This window comes from Hylobates moloch, unplaced genomic scaffold (genome assembly GCF_009828535.3).
Source record: "Hylobates moloch isolate HMO894 unplaced genomic scaffold, HMol_V3 SCAFFOLD_2, whole genome shotgun sequence".
In the NCBI taxonomy this organism is placed as follows: domain Eukaryota; kingdom Metazoa; phylum Chordata; class Mammalia; order Primates; family Hylobatidae; genus Hylobates; species Hylobates moloch.
In genome coordinates, this window is record NW_026652277.1 from 19,371,794 (window position 1) to 19,393,530 (window position 21,737).

Consider the following 21,737-nt stretch of genomic DNA (forward strand, 5'->3'; position numbering starts at 1 on the left):
CTGATTCTAATAATTTCCTATAATAATATAAGATGACCAAAGTAATTACATCATATCTAACTTTTTTTTCTTCTTGACATTAAAACAAACAAGCATTCTAATTTAGACTGATGTGTCTTAGTACAAGTATTATTTAATGTTTATGATCTTTATGGATCTTTTTGGATTACACAAGGGGAAGAATCATATTTGCATTCAGTCTTGTGTGGTCATAAAATAGCAAAGAGATTACCTGCAAAGGGCTCTTCTAGTCCTTAAGTAATTGTCAAGCTCATGAGGTGAATCTCATTATGCTATTCCTTTAGGATCCTTCTTTCTGGACTCAGACAATGGTTCAGCATTTCCCATACCCACCCACCAACCCACTCAGCCACTCCGCTTCCCGCAGCTATGCCTAAAATATCCCCACTAGCACTGGTTTTCTCTGGTTGGCATCAGCCTAGCCTAAACTCACTGAATTACCTCCACAGAGCTTATCCACTTTCCTTGTCCTATTTCTCTCTGCAGGAGCCTTCACCTTTTACCCCAACCAACTATAAAAATACCCAACACACCACTTAAAAACAAATACTTGCTTTATTCCTTCAGGATTAGACAATTTCTCATTTTTGATTTGTTATACAAATCTTACTGATTTACTATTGAGAAAGTTGGTACAACAGTAATTTAGCTTTTGACCATTCCTTTTAGAGACAATGACTGCAATTACTTTCACAGCAATCTAATAAATAGATGAGGAAGATAGCTAAGCTTCCCTACCCAGATTCCATGTGAAAAGTAATGGAGAAAATTACCGTAGCATTTTCTTTGTAAAACACTTTAATTATTATTTTTATTTTATTTTATTTTATTTTATTTTATTTTATTTTATTTTTGGAAATGGAGTCTCACTCTGTCACCCAGGCTGGAGTGCAGTGGAGTGATCTCAAGTCACTGCAACCTCCGCCTCCCAGGTTCAAGCAGTTATCCTGCTTCAGCCTCCCACGTCACTGGGATTATAGGCACCCACCACCACACCCAGCTAATTTTTGTATTTTTAGTAGAGACGGGGTTTCGCCATGTTGGCCAGGCTGGTCTTGGAACTTCTGATCTCAGATGATCTACCCGCCTTGGCCTCCCAAAGTGCTGGGATTACAGGCATGAGCCACTGTGCTGGCCTATTATTATTATTATTACTTTTTGAGATAGGGTCTTGCTCTGTCACCCATGTTGGAATGCAATGCATGGCGCCCTGCAGCCTCCAACTCTTGGGCTTAAGCAATTCGCTCACCTTAGCCTCCTTAGTAATGCCTACAGGGGCATACCACCTTGCACGGCTAATTTTTAAAGTTTTTGTAGAGAAGAGGTCTCTCCCTGTTGTCCAGACTGATCTCAAGCTCCTGGCCTCAAGTAATCCTCCCACCTCAGCCTCCTAAACTGCTGGAATTACAGGCATGAGCCACCATGCCCAGCCCTAATGATTCTTAATAGATAGTTATGGTCAGCTTGGAAAATAAGGGAGTCCACCAAGCTCTAGTTAGTGCAGACAGGATTTTCTATTTTCACTTCCAGCCCATGGTACTCAGGGGGATGGCAGGAGAGAAATTTCTTTCACTGCCGTTGCTCAAAGAATGGGTGGAACTTCAACACACCATTCTAGCATACGATTAATGCTGTTCTCAGCGTGCCATTAAAGAGTTGGAAACTCACCCCTTTCAGGGAGATTTTAAAGAAATCCAGGGATCAGACTGCCACAGTTACTTTGAACACTGGATATTCCATGGAGGAGGTTTAGTTTAACAAAGATGAAAATGCGTGTTAAATATTCTCACTTGCTTCTTTCTGCAACCCAGCAAATGTCTCTCCCTTCTCCTCCCTTTCCACCTTTATATACTGGGGTGAAGAGGAAAGAAGAAGAGGAAAGAAAAGCAACAGCAACAAAAAGTTTGAACTAAAAATATATATTTATGTATACACATACAATATGATAATTTCTAAAAATAAATGTGTGTGACAGTTATTTGTACAGACATCTGACCTTAAGGAAGTTCGTGACACATCGCTGAGAGAAAAATCTAGATGCAGAGAGAAGTATGTGTTTCTATTACAGGAAACACACATACAAAACTGATATATAGATACTTGTGTGTGTGTGTGTGTGTGTGTGTATCTGTACGTGTGTGTTTTCTGAGAGAAGGTGAAAGTAGTAGAAGGAGACATACTTTAGTTACCTCGGGAGGATGGAATTGCATATGGGAATGAAGGTTTGTGTTTTAACATACGTCGTGAATAATTTCCTTGTCACTTCAAGCATATATTATTTTTAATGTAATAAACATCGAGTGACAATTTTACAAGGAAATTTTTCTTCACTATAGAACATTTTCTCTTCACTATAGAAAAATGCACTCCCTTTTGGATTTGAGGCAAATGATGGATAAAGTAATATTGGACACTGGTGAAAAATGAGTCAATTTTTAAAAACAAAGAATGATGTGGAAACCATGTTTCTACCTTATAAAGTCAATAAGATGAATATTGAAAAAAATTATACAATCATATGAAAATAATACAATTTAATTTTGGTTTTGCTTTGGCTTAACGTTTTTGGTTTCTTATCAAAGTTACCCATGTTCCTGGTATCTCATTATTTCTTGACATTCATCATTTTATCCCATGACAGTTCTGTGATTTTACAAGGAAAATTGTTACACAGGAGGGGATAATTTGGGAATTTTAGTGTGGAGATTGCAATTTTTTCTTCAAGTAGCAATATATCCATTTATATTCAGACTTACTGGCTAAAATTTTTGGAATCATAGATTTCACCATGTAAGTTTAAAATCTTAGTAATCTCTACTCCCATTTGAAAATTTACTGAAATCTATTAAAATTTATAGAAGGTAAATTCTCTTGAAAACATGTATGGAAATCATTTTGTTTCAAGATGGCAGGCTGATACAGACACAAAAAAAACTGAAGTGGAAATTTTTTGGGGGTAGGGTATTCATTTTCCTCTAAAATAGTTTTTTATAACAGTTTGTTATGTAAATACACAACAAATAAAGATACAAATAAATCATACTTATTAAATTCAAGTTTTCCTTGGCCAAAAATAACTAAAATTCAATGTATTTTGAAACTACTTTTGACCCTTACAGTAGTTTATTTCCTATTATTTTCTCATGTTAACTGATAGGATGATATTACTTTAATTTGTTCTATAGCATAACTGTTCTGTGGAAAATCAGTCAATCAATTAGTAGTATATATTTCCATAGCTATTGGAAGGAAGATCCCTACGAAGATTCCAATTCTTTTGTTTTATTTAGAAACATACATAATAAAACTTCTAACACTAGAATGGGCAGGTCTTTACAAAGTTCCGAATTGGAGAATATCCTGGGCCTCTAAATGGGGGATAAGATTTATTTTCCACCAAATCTTTCTGTTGTTTTTATTTTTATAGGCAAACTTTTGTCAATGTAAGAGCAAATTTTCTATCTTTATTTTTGTTTTATCCCTCATTCTATGTGTATTTTCTGTAAAATTAACATAAGAATTATTTCAGTCTAGTTGAACTCTCCATAGAACTGTCAAAAGGCCACTCAGTACTGTATTTATTCATCACCAGGTTTTATATATAAATATAAATATATTTAGATAAATAGGCAATATAGATAATAGATGGATAGAAGATAGAATGAAAGAATTATAGATAGGTAGGTAGATAGACAGACAGACAGCATTCATATTCTTTTTCCATATGTCTTGGGTTTCTCCATTATTTTTAAACTGATAATCCAAGACAGTTTTCCACTAAAATTTATCAATAGGCACATTCAAACGTGTACTATTTGTCTAAGATGATTACTGTAGCCCTGTTGCCAGGAAAGTGGCACTTTCAACATTTCATGGAATTGAATTAACTCAGAGTGAAAATGTATCCCCATCTCTAGATCGTACCAGTGTGTGCACGTGTGAAAGATTGACAAGTAGGATTCACAAGGTCAAATGAGGACTGACAAGGAATACATCTTAAGGATTGTGAGGGAAAAAAACAAATACCCCAATCTCTCACAATTCTAATTTATTTTAATTTGAATTGCAGAAACGTTAAAACAATGAAATTGTCTTCCATTTCTACTTTTAAAATAATATTTGCTAAAGAAAGAAAGGCATTCTGATAGGCCTCCATAAACCTCTAAGCTTTTTATATTTAAAGAAGCTGATTGCTTTCGTGAAGGAATTACTTTTGAGCATACAAATTTTCAAATTTTAAAGAGATTAAGTGAAAATTCAATACATTGTGCTGAAGAAGCATTGCTTCTAACACTCAGTTTTTATACACTCATTCGAAAGCTACATTCTCATCCTATTTTGTAGCATGTACTGTGAAGTTGGCAGGAAATTTGACCAAACCCTTCATAATTTGTATCCTGTTACTGCTGTTAAACAAGTGTGTGTACATGAACTTTCAGATACTACCAGAACAATTTCAATACATTTACTGCTTAGCAATAAACCTTACCCCTTAGAGGCAGAAGATACTATTTCATTCTTAACTTTCTCAAGACCATCCGAACCAGTGTTAAAAGTTTTATCATGTACATCCCTAAATAAAACAAAGGTGATGGAACCCTAATAAGTGTCTGAGATTTTCCTAGTACATCAAATGAGATTACTAACCTGTTCCCAAATCTAAACGCTTGAAGGATTATCCCTTTGTAATGAGAAATAAATGTGTTCTCTGGTTTGTATTTATGGTAATGTAAAATTTGAATCTGCTCCATTGGTACTCTGAAATGACTTGAATCTCTTCACTATAGAAAAATGCGCCGCCTTTTGGATTTGAGGCAAATGATGGATAAAGTAAAGTAATATTTGACACTGGTGAAAAATGAGTCAATTTTTAAAAACAAAGAAAGATGTGGAAACCATGTTTCTACCTTATAAAGTCAAAAAGATGAATATTTAAGAAAATTATCTTACACAATGATATGAAAATAATACAATTTAATTTTGGTTTTGCTTTGGCTTAATGTTTTTGGTTTTTTATCAAAGTTATCCATGTTCCTAGTATCTCATTATTTATTGACATTCATGATTTTATCCCATGCCAGTTCTGTTCAAATATCTTTTCACTTTCCTTTTTTCCAACTATTTCATTTTATCTCATTTCCAGATGTAGACAAGGATGGAAAGGAAATCGATGCCATATCAAGTTTAATCCTCCTACTACAGACTTCACGTATGCTGAGAATAGTAGGTGACATTATGACTAAAAAAATGGCTTGGTTTGGGGTGGTCTCTAATATATTTCACTGCATATTTATCTTTTTCTTTGGTTTAAAATTCCAGATATATGGACTATCCTGGGTATTGGATTAGCATTCCTGATGACTCATATCACAGTGGCAATCTTGTGTTTTCTTGCAAACAGGAAAGTACCAATAAGGTAAGTGATGCCTTTAGTTGCTAAATGAAATATACCGTAGCAGAAACATTTTCTGCAATATTTCCTTTGCTATTTTTTTCTTTCACTCCGTATTATATGCAGGAAACTTTAGTGTTTTGCTGCTTTATGGATTTATTTATCTGGGCAGACAGGAGGAGCCACGTAACAAGAATTGCTCTTCTTTTTTTAGTATAAATCCTGAAGTTTACTTTTCAGATTATGTTAGGAGCCTTTTTGAGGGCATATATATATATAAAATTTATATATATATATGAAATGTATATATATATGAAATTTATATATATATGAAGTTTATATATATATATATGAAGTTTGTGTGTGTGTGTATATATATATATATGTATATATATATATGAAATTTCATCCCTGGGATGCAAGGCTGGTTCAACATATGCAAATCAATAAACGTAATCCAGCATATAAACAGAACCAAAGACAAAAACCACATGATTATCTCAATAGATGCAGAAAAGGCCTTCGATAAAATTCAACAGCCCTTCATGCTAAAAACTCTCAATAAATTAGGTATAGATGGGACGTATCTCAAAATAATAAGAGCTATTTATGACAAACCCACAGCCAATATCATACTGAATGGGCAAAAACTGGAAGCATTCCCTTTGAAAACTGGCACAAGACAGGGATGCCCTCTCTCACCACTCCTATTCAACATAGTGTTGGAAGTTCTGGCCAGGGCAATCAGGCAGGAGAAGGAAATAAAGGGTATTCAATTAGGAAAAGAGGAAGTCAAATTGTCCCTGTTTGCAGATGACATGATTGTATATCTAGAAAACCCCATCGTCTCAGCCCAAAATCTCCTTAAGCTGATAGGCAACTTCAGCAAAGTCTCAGGATACAAAATCAGTGTGCAAAAGTCACAAGCATTCCTGTACGTCAATAACAGACTAACAGAGAGCCGAATCATGAGTGAACTCCCATTCACAATTGCTTCAAAGAGAATAAAATACCTAGGAACCCAACTTACAAGGGACGTGAGGGACCTCTTCAAGGAGAACTACAAACCACTGCTCAACAAAATAAAACAGGACACAAACAAATGGAAGAACATTCCATGCTCATGGATAGGAAGAATCAGTATCATGAAAATGGCCATACCGCCCAAGGTAATTTATAGATTCAATGCCATCCCCATCAAGCAACCAATGACTTTCTTCACAGAATTGGAAAAAACTACTTTAAAGTTCATATGGAACCAAAAAAGAGCCCGCATTGCCAAGTCAATCCTAAGCCAAAAGAACAAAGCTGGAGGCATTGCACTACCTGATTTCAAACTATACTACAAGGCTACAGTAACCAAAAAAGCATGGTACTGGTACCAAAACAGAGATATCAACCAATGGAACAGAACAGAGCCCTCATAAATAATACCACACATCTACAACTATCTGATCGTTGACAAACCTGACAAAAACAAGAAATGGGGAAACAATTCCCTATTTAACAAAAAACGATTCCCTGTTTAACAAACGGTGCTGGGAAAACTGGCTAGCCATATGTAGAAAGCTGAAACTGGATCCCTTCCTTACACCTTATACAAAAATTAATTCAAGATGGATTAAAGACTTAAGTGTTAGACCTAAAACCATAAAAACTCTAGAAGAAAACCTAGGCAATACCATTCAGGACATAGGCCTGGGCAAGGACCTTTCATGTCTAAAACACCAAAAGCAATGGCAACAAAAGCCAAAATTGACAAATGGGATCTAATTAAACTAAAGAGCTTCTGCACAGCAAAAGAAACTACCATCAGAGTGAACAAGCAACCTACAGAATGGGAGAAAAATTTTGCAATCTACTCATCTGACAAAGGGCTAATATCCAGAATCTACAAAGAACTCAAACAAATTTACAAGAAAAAAACAAACAACCCCATCAAAAGTGGGCAAAGGATATGAACAGACACTTCTCAAAAGAAGACATTTATGCAGCCAAAAGACACATGAAAAAATGCTCATCATCACTGGCCATCAGAGAAATGCAAATCAAAACCACAATGAGATACCATCTCACACCAGTTAGAATGGCCATCATTAAAAAGTCAGGAAATGGCCTGGCGCCGTGGCTCATGCTTGTAATCCCAGCACTTTGGGAGGCCGAGGCGGGCGGATCACGAGGTCAGGATATCGAGACCACGGTGAAACCCCGTCTCTACTAAAAAATACAAAAAATTAGCCGGGTGTGGTGGCGAGCGCCTGTAGTCCCAGCTACTCGGAGAGGCTGAGGCAGGAGAATGGCGTGAACCCGGGAGGAGGAGCTTACAGTGAGCCGAGATTGTGCCACTGCACTCCAGCTTGGGCGACAGAGCGAGACTCCATCTCAAAAAAAAAAAAAAAAAAAAAAAATCAGGAAACAACAGGTGCTGGAGAGGATGTGGAGAAATAGGAACACTTTTACACTGTTGGTGGGACTGTACACTAGTTCAACCATTGTGGAAGACAGTGTGGCGATTCCTCAAGGATCTAAAACTAGAAATACCATTTGACCCAGCAATCCCATTACTGGGTATATACCCAAAGGAATATAAATCATGCTGCTATAAAGACACATGCACACGTATGTTTATTGTGGCACTATTCACAATATCAAAGACTTGGAACCAATCCAGATGTCCAACAATGATAGACTGGATTAAGAAAACGTGGCAATATACACCATGGAATACTATGCAGCCATGACCCATCATTCTCAGCAAATTATCGCAAGGACAAAAAACCGAACACCGCATGTTCTCACTCATAGGTGGGAATTGAACAATGAGAACACTTGGACAGGGAAAGGGTAGCATCACACACTGGGGCCTGTTGTGGGCTGGGGGTAGTGGGGTGGGATAGCATTAGGAGATATACCTAATGTAAATGACGAGTTAATGGGTGCAGCACACCAACATGGCACACGTATACATATGTAACAAACCTGCAGGATGTGCACATGTACCCTAGAACTTAAAGTATAATAAAAAATATATATGAAATATATATATATACATTACCCACAGACTAAAAAGAGATGAGGGGCTAGATTTGCCATTACTGGTGGCGCCTAGGGAAGATAGCAGAACGGCAAAGGAAATTCTTTCTTCACCTACACGGTGTATTAGCCTGTTCTCACACTGCTAATAAAGACATACCAAGACTGCGTAATTTATAAAGGAAAGAAGTTTAATGGACTCACAGTTTCATATGGCTGAGGAGGCCTCACAATCATGGTAGAAGGCAAAAGAGAAGCAAAGGCCTGTTTTTCTTTCTTTTTTTTTTTTTTTTTTTTTTTTTGAGACGGAGTCTCACCCTGTTGCGTGCAGTGGCACAATCTCAGCTCACTGCAACCTCCACCTCCTGGGTTCAAGTGATTCTTCTGCCTCAGCCTCCCGAGTAGCTGGGATTACAGGCACCTGCCACCATGCCTGGCTAATTTTTTTTTTATTATTTTTGGTAGAGATGGGGTTTCACCACCTTGACCACGCTGGTCTCAAACTCCTGACCTCATAATCTACCCACCTCAGCCTCCCAAAGTGTTGGGATTACAGGCATGATCCACTGTGCCAGGCCGCCAAAGGCATGTCTTTCATGGCAGCAGGCAGGAGAGCTCGTGTAGGGGAACTCCCCTTTATAAAACCATTAGATCTTGTGAGATGTATTCACTATCATGAGAACAGCATGGGAAAAACTCACCCCCATGATTCAATTACCTTCCACCAAGTCACTCCAATGACACATGAGAATTATTGCAATTTAAGGTGAGATTTGGGTGGAGACACAGCTAAACCATATCACATAGGGAGGCAGGACTCCTGGCACTAATGTTTTATCCCAAGCATCCCATGTACTGAGCATATGCAAAACAGGGGCTAAGGGCTGCTGCATCTGCATGAAGGAACTCTGCGGGCTGGGCTCATGTAAGACTCAAAGACCCTGACAATCAACAGTGCCACTAAGGGTCCTGGATCTTTTCTACCCATTACCCATTTTCTCATTCCTAGTATGGGTTCCAAGTAATCCAAGTAATGAATGTGATTGGCTTTTATGAACTCAGCAAGATAAGGGCTCACTAAAAGATTTAATAACATTTTTAGAAATTAAAGAAATACGTCATATCTTGAACACCTGAGTTTGTGGTCAGAAATTCAGATCTGCTGCAACACCAAACATGTCACAGAGCAAAGGATAATTCACTGTTTTCCTGATGTCAAATTGTACATCCTGCCTGATTAATTCTCTTCAGGTCTCCAGCCTGCAATCATGTGAATAAGCAGACAGCTATCTTGACAACAGCAATTATAACAAGGTTATTATAGAACTATGGTGTTCATTAGAAAAAAAAATTGTATTTTTAATCTATTAAGACTATCTCGGTCCGGGCGCAGTGGCTCATAACTGTAATCCCAGCACTTTGGGAGGCCAAGACGGGCAGATCACTTGAGGTCAGGAGTTCAAGACCAGCCTGGCCAACATGAGGAAACCCCATCTCTGCCCAAAATTTAAAAAAAAAAAAAAAATTAGCCTAGTATGGTGGCATATGCCTGTAATCCCAGCTGCTTGGGAGACTGAGATAGGAGAATCATTTGAACCTGGGAGGCAGAGGTTGCAGTGAGCTGAGGTCACACCACCACACTCCAACCTGGGTGACAAAGTGAGACTCCAGAAAAAAAAAAAAAAAAAGACTGTCTTATTCATTATTAATTCTTTAATTAGTTTTTATGAGCCTACAATTCTATGCTAGACAATGTGAACACAAACATGAATGAGAAGCAGTCTAGACTTTAAGAACTTTGTAATCTAGGGAAAGAAGCAGATACATAAACCACTAGGTGAAATACTAGTTGTGTGCTGGAATACACACGTGTATTTGTCTGGCTTCTCCAGAAAAACACACAAAAAAATAGGATATAGAGATAGAGACAGAGACAGACAGAGAAAGAGAGAGATTTAAGGAGTTGTCTCATGCAATTGTGGGGAGTGGCAAGCTTGAAACCTATAAGGCAGACCAGCAGATTAGAAATCCAAGTAAGAGTTGATGGTCCAGTCTGCGTCTAAAATCTGCAGGACAAACCACCAGGCAGGAAACTCTGACAGTGTTTGCATCTCAGTCTTGAGGCAGAACCCTTTCTTCATAAGGAAATCCCAGTCTGCCCTTGAGGTCCCCGCCCCCGTCCCTGTTGTGGAGGGCCATCTGCCTTAATTAAAGTCAACTGCTTATAAAGCTTAATCACGTCTGAAAACTACCTCCACAGCAACCTCTAGACTAGTGTCTGACCAAACAATTGGACATCATAGCCTAGCCAAGTTGGCACAAAAAGTTTACTTTCATAATATATAAGCAAGCTGTCATTTTCACACCCCCAGCAAAAGCATTCCAAAAGAATTCTCAATTTCAGTTTCTCCAGATTCATGTTGAAGCCTATCATATGGAAGTTATTGAGAGGACCCTCGGGCAAATATTGGTGGCACTATGCCACAGCCCAACAGAGCCACCTCTCTTGCTGTCTTCTTTTTCTCTCATTTTCTTTAATTTTACATGTTCCTTTCTCTTTGCTTCGTACCTTCTTTCTTTGCCAGACTCTACTCCTATTTACCCTTTCCCTATTTCTTTGTCCATGTTCTCTTAACCTCAATTTTTTTTCTGTCTCCCTGTTTTTTCAAGTATTTTCTTCCAGTAACTTATTTAGATTCCCCAGGGTTTGCCTCTCCATCCACTTTTCTTCCTCCTCTACACATTCTCCATAGCTGTCATTCATTTACAAGGTTTTAAGTGGCATCTAGGTGTAAATGCCTTCAAGTCAGGTCTGTCTCTTACTGAAATATTTTTCCAATCTCCAGATCCATACTATGCTTTCAACCGTTTGTTAGACTTTCCAGCTGAATATTTCTCTAACTACTTTGACCTTAACATATGAGATATTAGTGCTTATAATTTCTATATCCTGGAATCTACCTTTGCAGCCTGAGGTATAAAGGGTAGCATCATTATTTGAGGTGTAAAGCTTAGATATAGTTGTTTTTATTGTCTTACCAAACACATAAGAACTCTAATAGTATCAATCCCTCATACACAAGTATCACAAGGAATTGAGTAAAATTGGCTACACCCCTCAAATAAGAGGTCCAAGTAACACATGTTCTATAAATAATTGGGGTCAGACACAAATCCCTGAGGCTCAGAAAAGGAAGCAGAACCATCTCTGTTGAAACATATCTTTCCTCTTCCCAGTCTATACTAGGAGACAACTGGAAAGAAAGGAGGATGAGAGTTTTTGAAGTTATTGTCTTTGGAATAGTGCGGTATCTTTGGTGAGAAGCTTTTCCTCTTTCCTGGGAGAAGAAATGGGGAAGGAGAGGAAGATACCATCACCAGCACTACCCAAAACCCGTGATGGAAAGGCTCCAAAAGAACCACTAGTTTAGATTGATGATGCCTAGAAAACAGGCGCAAAATCTACAAAAATCTCCTGGAGCTGCGTCAGAGACAGTACAGTGTAAAGAAAACATTTCTAGGAGTGTAAAGACAATTTTTGGCTTAATGTTTTGAAAGTAGATGGCCACTGGAGTATTCTGTCCCGGCAAGTCTTAAAAAGACTGTGGTATGGAATACCCTGTAGCCATAAAAAAAAAAAATGAGTTCGATGTGGATGAAGCTGGAAACCATCATTCTTAGCAAACTGACACAGAAACAGAAAACCAAACACCACATGTTCTCACCATAAGTGGGAGTTGAACAATGAGAAGACATGGACCCAGGGAGGGGAACATCACACACCAGGGCCTGTTGGGGGATCAGGGGAACGGGGAGGGAGGGAGGGCATTAGGACAAATACCTAATGCCTGCAAGGCTTAAAACCTAGATGATGGGTTGATGGGTGCAGCAAACCACCATGGCACATGTATACCTGTGTAAAAAACCTGCACGTTCTGCAGATGTAACCCAGAACTTAAAGTATGATTATAATAATAATAATAATAAAGACCATGGTGTAATATGTACCTGGGAAGGCAGAAAATTGTACTGTGGGGAAAGGAGGGAAAGGAGGGAGGGAGGAAATTGTACTGTGTCTCAGTTATGCAGATCCACGGAAGTTGTGGAAGCTGGAGTTTACTTTCAGTCCATTTGAGGAAACATGGAAAATAGAGATAAATTGGAACTGTAGGATTGTTCAGGCAGTGCTCATTCAGGTGAGGTGATGCTGCTCTTCCTGGAGAGGGCAGTAGGGGCAGGGTTGGGCTGAAGGTAGACACAGCTACCTTTCCTTTAAAAGGTGTATTGGGCTATTGTTGCATCACTACAAAGACATACCTGAAACTGGGTCATTTATTTAAAAAGATGTTTAATTGGCTCACAGTTCTGCAGGCTATATAGGAAGCATAGCACCAGCATCTGCTTCTGGGGAGGCTTCAGGAGGCTTTTACTCATGGCAGAAGGCAAGGCAGGAGCTTGCACGTCACATGGTGAAAACAGGAGCAGGAGAGAGAGAGTAGGGGGGAAGTGCCACACACTTTTAAACAACCAGATCTGGTGAGACCTCACTCAGTACAGTAAGAACAGCACCAAGTCATGAGGGATCTGCTCCCATAACACAAACACCTCCCACCAGGCCCCACCTCCAACACTGGGGATTACAATTCAACATGAGATTTGGGTGGCAATAAATAACCAAACTATTAATGTATCATAGTATATCAAAAGACATCCAATGATGGAAGGGTCCCAAGTGAAATTGATTTAGACACACACACACACATGAAATCATTACACTGTCACCATGAAGGCCACAACAATAGAAAAGTCAAGTCAAAAAGTTAGAACTACATTAACCCACTGCAATAGAAGACACCTCCCTACTATTGACAAGTAACAAGTTCCCAAACAAGTTTGCAGCCTCTGTTTCCATCTCTTCTCTGTGTCTACACCTTACAGCTAAGCCTTGACGAAAGAGAGGGGCATGCTTCAGAGCCAGAACATAACCTTCCCCGTTTTCCTTGCTCGAGGCAGCAGCCTTGTACAAATCTGCAGCCTGCCATGAGGAAAGGGTAGGAGGCAAATAGAGGTTGGAATTTGGTTTTATTTGACAGCCTTAAAGTGGATTGGACTAAGTTTTAATCATTAAAAGTGACCATAAATTTGTGAAATTTGCCCAAGATAGATGAACTGGAGCAGGAAGGAAGGAGGTTGATAAAATATGAGAGAAATGAGTAATTGTAAAAAATAGGAGCACTTTCATATTTTTAAACTACCTTATTGTGATACTCGATCTATGAGTGACTCAAGTCTTAGTCTCTAGTACCTAATAGAAGTGGGTTAGGTCCAAGATAATATCTGTCTCTAACCCTCTGATTACCCTCTCGTTGTCATTTTCCCTTTCCTTGATACCTTCTCTTCTAATTTCCCTAGTCTCCAAACAAAAGACTTTTTTCCCTATGACTGCCAAAAACAATTATCACCCAAGACTTTTGTTAGTCTTAGTGACCTTTGAGTCATTTGATCCACACCTGCTCTTAGGACCAAGATAATGAAGTGCTTACAGGTTGCACTCAAGAGAGAAGGATTCCCTCAGGCTGGGTGCAGTGGCTCATACCTGTAATCCCAACACTTTGGGAGGCCAAGGTGAGGGATTTTTGGCTCAAGACTACCCTGGGCAACATAGCAAAACCCCACCTCTACAAAAAGAATACAAAAATTAGCCAGGCATGGTGATACATGCCTGTAGTCCCAGCTATTCCAGAGGCAGAGGTGAGTGGATTGCTTGAGCCTGGGAGGTCAAGGCTGCAATGAGCTGTGATTGTGCCACTGCACTGCAGCCTGGGTGACAAAGCAAGACCCTGTCTCTCTAAAAATAAAATAAAATAAATTAAAAAGAGAGAAAGAGAGAGAGAAGGAGTCCCTCAAAGGAAGCAGACCAGCCCAGCAGGTGGCTAGGCAGACCCAAATGTTCACCCTCCTCAAGGTCTTCAGATCCTCGGATCCTTACTCTCAGGCCTCAGTGACCTCATAAGTGGATGTGGCCCAGATAGTTCTAGGGAATCATTTTGCAGATGCTCAAATGTCATATATTCTCTTCTGAAAGGGATCTGATTGAGGAAGGTGCACCAGCCTGCTGTGCCCTCTTTGTCATTTCCTCTTTCTCAAATGTCCTTTTCCTTATCTCCAAACTGGGTTGGGTGATGGAGGAATACGCCCTGGAAGAAGGGAGCAGAGGGACAGTCAGGGACTGAAGCACCCAAAAAGGAAACTGAAGTAGCAAAAGATGAGATTTGAGACAAGAAATATGGAAAAAGGAGCAGGAGATAAACCTTTACCAAGTTTCTGTATTTCCCTCCCCTTCCCCTTCCCCTCCCCTCCCCTTCTCTTCTTCTCCCTCCCCCTTTTCCTCCTTTTTCTTTTCTCTTTCTCTTCTCCATCCCTCACCTTCTCCCTTCTCTCTCCTCCCTTCTCCCTCTTCTTCCTTTCTCTTCTCATCCCTTAGAACTAGAAATCACAATCAATAGAGATGATTGTGCTAGGACATTTTTTAATATTTCTATTTGAGTTGGACAATAAAGTTAAACTTCTCAAAAGAAAATTCTGATTTCATTGACTGGACAGACAGCCCAACTGGCTTTGTCCTTTAGATTAAATGAAAGACAATTTCTGTAGTTTTAAGGAGCTCAATTTACATCTTCAGAATTTCCTGCTATTATATTTAAAGCACATCTACAACATAAAATATGTTAGAAATGTAAAAGTCTTAGATATGAACTTAAAGATGCAAAAGGAGATGCATAGCTTTTCAAAATTATTTTAGGAAATATTCAAGTGATAATGTTCAAAAACCACTACAGCAAGTTTAATTTTTCACTGTTCCCATTCTTCCACACCCTACTCTTGGGAAAAGTCTCTCTATTCCCAAAAAGCATATGACTATTCATGCCCTCTGCCTGGCAGAGCTATTCAACCGCATATATATTTGATACCAGGCAAATATTTCCTGCCATCCTGTCAGGGTGAGTCACTCAGAATGCTGTCCTCAGCAACAATGTTATAGCAATGATGACACCATGTTGTAACAGCTATTTCCGTATTAATCCTTATTTTTATATTTCTAGTATCTGGGATTGTATGCATAATTTGTATCCAATGTATGATTGCTGAAGATTATCTAGACTTTATTTAAGATTATCTACTTGAAGGCATCACCAAAAAACCATTGCTTATATCCATTGATTACATCCACATAATGATATTACAAGTTAAACCTCAAAATCAGTCTTTTTGCATGAAATCATTTAAGCCCTAAAGTAAGTTAAAATGTTTGGGCAAGAGATGGCTAAATGAAATAACATGGCTCACCTTGAAAATAATGCCCAAACCTTGAGATACACAGAACTTCATGTAAGCAGGAAACTGTCACCCCCTCAAAATTAACCTTAACCTTAAGACTTTTCATTAGATTTTGCACAAAGAATCTTTGGCATAGGAGGACTTCAATAACTGGAAGTAAAATTTTTGTATTGCTTTTTAAAAACATGGAATGGAGCATGGTGTGCTCAGACAAAGCTAAGCACAGGAACAAGCCTCTTAAAATTGTTAGAGATTTGATTTCCTGGATTTTATTATACATTCTGTGACTCTTCTGTTAGCTACTTGCCATCTAATGTGTTAGTGAGGACACTTTCATTACAGGGGAAAAAAAGCAACTCAAGATGATTTGATCAAAATAAAGAATTCAGGGTAAAGACACAGGATGTCTCACAGAGCTCAAGGGTGGGAATGAATGAGTGGGGCCTCAGAAAGGCCTGAGCCAGAGGAATTCTTCATCTGCCTCTCATCTCTGTTTCTTTTTGCTTGTCTATTTTGATTTTCTCTCTGCAGATATATTTCCTTTGCTTCCTGTCCCTGTAACAAAATAGTGTTGCCTAGAGGATGATTGTATATGGGGCAAGGGCCACAGCACACCATAGCTACAGGGAAACATACCAAGGCACTCTCGTGGCGGGGACGGGCCAAAAAAGAAGTCATCATGAAAGAACTCTGAAAGCTGTCTTCTACATCTATCCTCATGGTTTAAAATACTCCAGATTCTCATTCATGACACCTTCAAGGAAGCAGGAAATATAGCAGCCTTCAAGAGTTCATAGTAAAAGAAGAGACATCTAATTATCAAATCTATATCTGTAAATCAAGATTAAATGGTACAAATAGGTCTGGTGCAGTGGCTCACATCGGTAATCCCAGCACATTGGGAGGTCAAGGCAGGTGGATCACTTGTGGTCAGGAGTTCAAAACCAGCCTGGCCAACATGGCAAAACCTTATCTCTACTAAAAATACAAAAATTAGCCAGAGGTGGTGGCAGGTCCCTGTAATCCCAGCTACTCAGAAGGCTGAGGCAGGAGAACCACTTGAACCCAGGAAGCGGAGGTTGCAGTGAGCTGAGATTGTGCCACTGCACTCTAGTCTAGGTGACAGAACAAGACTCTGACTGAAAAACAAATAAATAAATAAAATAAAAATTTTTTAAAAAGGGTAAAAATAAACAATAAGCCATTTATTCTTACCTTACCAGCAGCCTGACTGTGCCCATTGCTTTCCTTTTTAGACTGTAACATCTTTGACTGGGGAAACATTTGCAATAAATAACCATTTACTATTTAGCATTCGGGCACATTCTCTTGAAGTATTGTACTAATTCAGTAAATAAACTAACAAAAGTTAAAAATCATAAATTTTTTTAGCTGTACTGAGAAATAACGTATATTCATGTGAAAAGTTGTTTGAAAAGTTTAGATCTGGAAGTATTCTAAGTAATTTCATAGAATCGTAAGTCAGTTTGGGCTATTATAACAAAATACCATAAACTGGGTGGTATAAACAAGCATTTATTTCTCACAGTTCTGGAGGCTAAAAAGTGTAGGATCCAGGAACTAGCAGATTCAGTTTCTGGTGAGGACCCTCTCTCTGGCTTGCAGACAGCCACCTTCTTTTGTATTATTACATGGCAAAGAGAGAAAGATCTGGAGTCTCTTTGCCTTCTTATAAGGGCATGAGGGCGCCACCCTCGTGGCCTCACGTAAGCCAAATTACTTCCAAGGGCCCCACCTCCTAATGCCATTGCTTTAATAGGGCTTCAGTATGTAAATTTGGGGGGACACAAACGTTCAGTTCATCACAGTAAGTATGCAATAGTAGAAAGATTGTTGAGTAGGAAATTATAAGATGTGAATGTGATCTGGAGCAAGTCTCATAATTCCCTTCCACAAACATTTATTAAGACTTCCTTTGTGTCAGCAAATAATACCCTCACTTTCTGGTTCATCTGAATATGTTCAGTTATAATATATGTTTGACTCTGATGAATGCTATGATAGAAATGTAAATCAAAATACTTTGGGGGTAAAATGGAAGGAAAGAATCATCAAGAGAATGATGCTTGTTTATATTTCTGATAAGGAAAGAAAGAGGCCAGGAGTGGGTGCTCATGCCTGTAATCCCAGCACTTTGGGAGGCCAAGGCAGGCAGATGACTTGAACCCAGGAGTTCAAGACTAGCTATGGCAACATGACAAAACCCTGTCTCTACAAAAAAAGGAAGAAAGAGAGGTGATTAGGATCCCAAATCTTGGACTAGCTAACCCTGTGGGAGGTACAGAATATTGTTTGAGATTCTTGAATGGTTGGCCCTGGCCCCAAATGAAATATCTGTTCCTGTAATATTATATTCTCTCTATCAGACCCTTTCTCACTGCAAACATTTGTATGATAATGTGAATCCTTGAAGGCAGAAGTTTAGCTGCTATCCAAGCCTGACATCCCTAGATAGGCCTAGTCTGCGCCCGCCGATGAATATTTATCTTTAGCAAAAATCAAAATCTTGCTTACTGTATGCCTCAAGGCATACAGCTGCTTTTGCAGCTAGAGTGTCATGAGTGAGCATGTCCTGGTCCCAGAAATACTTAGCCTTAGCAAACTGGAATTTCACTAGCACAGTGACCGAGGTCATCTCATAATGCTGCCAAAACTGTTACTCTCTCCACGTGTCCACATGTGCCTTCGCCTGCAAGAAGTAAAGCTGTTCTTAACAGTTTGAGATCCACAAACCTCACTCCCAAATCCCAGTCCCTTGTGCATATATTGGCCATGCTCTGGCAATCCTGCTAAATGTTAACTTTGAGCAAGAAAAGGGAAATTGAGAACAGGGTTTTGAAATCTTACCCTTAAGAACAAGGGTTAGGCCACCAGCGTGATTCCTCCCCCTCCTGTTTCTATTCCTCCTGCACCACCTATTCCTCCTCCTCCTCCTCCTTCTTTTTTCTTCTTTTCTGTTTTAAAAGAGAAGCCTAAACAGCCTGATCTCTGATTTTTTCCTTAATCCCTAACCTTGTTCTCATGTCCCGCAATAGTAAAAAAAAAAAAAAAAAAAAAATAGCCCACAAGAGAGGCTTCAAAGGAAAGAAAGCATTTTTTTCAAGCCAGTCATTATTTATTCCACCCATAAAACATTCTTCCCCTTACCCTTTTCCCAGAGATTTCATGAAGTTAGACCTCCTTGTTCAGAGTCAAATGAGAGGTGCGCCTTGATATATGACTTGAAGGTCATACTGGATACTGAAGAGCCAGCAGTATTGAAGAGCTTCCAGTATTGAAGGATACTGGAGAGCCAGCAATTTGGATGGATGAATTCACAGGGCTATAAAAGGAGATAGCATTTGGATCGAGATCTGAACGATGGAGAAATCTGGTAGAGATGCGGAAAGGGAGTTCAAGAAAATAAAAGAAAATGCAGAAACTTGTGGTTTCAAAAACGATGAACACAGCTAGAGAGTATGGGAAGGGAAGCAGATTACACTTAGAAAAGTGTGTTGTAGAGACCTGGTTAAGGTCTTTGAAAGCTAACAAAAGAGATTTTCATTTATTTTATTTTTTTTATTTTATTTTATTTTATTTTATTTTATTTTATTTTATTTATTTTATTTTATTTTATTATTTCATTTCATTTCATTTCATTTCATTTCATTTCATTATTTCATTATTTCATTTCATTTCAGATGGACTTTCGCTCTTTCGCCCAGGCTAGAGGCTGGAGTGAAGTGAAGTGGCGTGATCTCAGCTCACTGCAACCTCTGCCCCCGCCCCCCTCAGCCCCGGGTTCAAGTGATTCTCCTGCCTCAGTCTCCCTAGCCTCCCTTGTAGGTGGGATTACAGGTGCCCACCACCATGCCTGGCTAATTTTTGTATTTTTAGTAGAGACAGGGTTTTTGCCACATGGGCCAGGCTAGTCTCAAACTCCTCACCTCAGGCGATTTGCCCACCTCGGCCTCCCAAAGTGCTAGGATTACAGGCATGAGCCACCGCTGTAATTTATTTTTAAAAAGGAAAAAAAGGGCCGAGGGTTGTCTCCTGTCTCCCTCTCAGATCCACCCTCCACCCATTGTCCACCAAAGGAGACAGAGAAGGATAGCAGTTGGATCTGGAGCTGGCTTTTGTGGATTTCATTAATGGGCTCCCTGTCATCTGAATTTGAATTATGTTTGACCAAACTGGAGCACCTTGAGATAGGAAAAATAGGGAGAACTGGATATTCACAACCTTGGATTCCTTCCTGCAGCCTAATTCCAGCTGGCTGCTTGGAGCGACAGGTCTGTCAGCATACCTTTACACTGACAACTTCTAATAACCCTTCCTCCTCCTCCTCCTCTTCCTCCTCCTCCTCTTCCTCCTCCTCCTCCTCCTCCTCCTACTCCTCGTCTTCCTCCTTCTCCTCCTTCTCTTCCTCCTCCTCCTCCTTCTTCTCCTCCTACTCCTTCTCTTCCTTTCTTCTTCTTCCTCCTCCTCGTTTCTACTACTTCTCCCTTCTCCTCCTCCTCTTCCTCCCTTCTTTTTCTTCCTTCTCCTCCTTTCTTCTTCTTCCTTCTCCTCCTCCTCCTTTCTTTGTCTTCTTCCTCCTCCTCCTTCTCTTCCTCCTTCTCCTTCTTCCCTCCAGCTTAAGGTGGTAACAGGCCTGATATTATTAGCCCAGCACAATGCACATCACTTACGATTTCACTTTATTCTGGCCACACCTTTGTAAATTGCCACTTTATCAAAAATTCAAATTTTGCAATTTAAGTATGTCAGCTGGTTCCTGCTAGGGCCCTAAATGATACGAACAAGGCAAGTGCTCCAAGCAGCAGAAGACAAGAGCATGTCTGTGTTTAAGAGAAGAATGCAGAGTGTGAGAATAGATTTTAAAAGATTGAGAAAGAGATTTTCAGTCCAGAAGGCATAAGCCTGTTCAGACGAGTTTGATGGGAGATGATGAGGACTTGAACCTGAGCAGCAGTGATTGACTTAATACAGGAAGTGAGAAAATAAAAAAAAAAAGCAAGCATCAAAGATGATCCCAGCGTATTATACTTAAGTGACTGCACAGTTGATAATGCCGAGATCTGAAAACTGAAGAGGAAAGCTTATTTGGGCAGTAGGGAAGGAAATTATTTTGATAATGTATATTTTCTTATGTATAAAATGAGGCAGTTGGCATAAATCAATTTTATCCAAACTTCTATCATTTATCGTCTACCCCCACAATTTAGACCATGACTACATATGATGTTATGTTGTTGTTGTTTTTTTTTAACCTTCTTTTTTTTTTTTTTTTTTTTTTTTTTTGAGACAGGGTCTTGTTCTGCTGCCCATGCTAAAGTGCAAGGGCACAATCGTGGTTCACTGCAGCCTCAACCTCCCAGGCTCAAGCAATTCTCCCATCTTAGCCTCCTTAATAGCTGTGACCACAAGCGTGTACCCAGCACTCCCAGCTATTATTTTTTTTTTGTACAGACATGGTCTTGCTATATTGTCCAGACTGGATTCAAACTCCTGGGCTCAAGTGATTCTCCTGCCGGGGCCTCCCAAAGTACTGGAATCATATGCCTGAGCCGCCGTGCCTGGCCACATTTATTTTTTATTTTTATTTATTTATTTTTTGAGACAGAGCCTCGCCCTGTCACCCAGGCGGGAGTGCAGTGGCACGATCTCGGCTCACCGCAACCTCCGCCTCCCAGGTTCAAGCGATTCTCCTGCCTCAGCCTCCCAAGTAGCTGGGACTACAGGCACACGCCTCCACACCCAGCTAAATTTGTATTTTTAGTAGAGATGGGCCAAGATGGTCTTGGAACTCCTGACTTCAGGTTATCTGCCCGCCTCTGCCTCCCAAAGTGCTGGGATTACAGGCATGAGCCACCACACCTGGTGGGCCACATTTATTTTGAAATGGAAACAGTGTATCACAGAAATATGGATAAGCCTTTTTTTTTTCATT

General features: G+C 39.5%; 1 protein-coding gene across 1 annotated transcript in view; it reads left to right on the top strand.

Moving 5' to 3' along the window:
* The window catches only part of MALRD1 (MAM and LDL receptor class A domain containing 1), a 695,880-nt gene that overhangs the window by 649,094 nt on the left and 25,049 nt on the right, over window positions 1–21,737 (top strand). Inside the window, exons 37-38 of the mRNA XM_032166926.2 lie at window positions 5,165–5,244; window positions 5,341–5,437. Of these exons, the coding sequence (XP_032022817.1) occupies window positions 5,165–5,244; window positions 5,341–5,437 (177 nt within the window). The remainder of the gene's footprint in view (window positions 1–5,164; window positions 5,245–5,340; window positions 5,438–21,737) is intronic.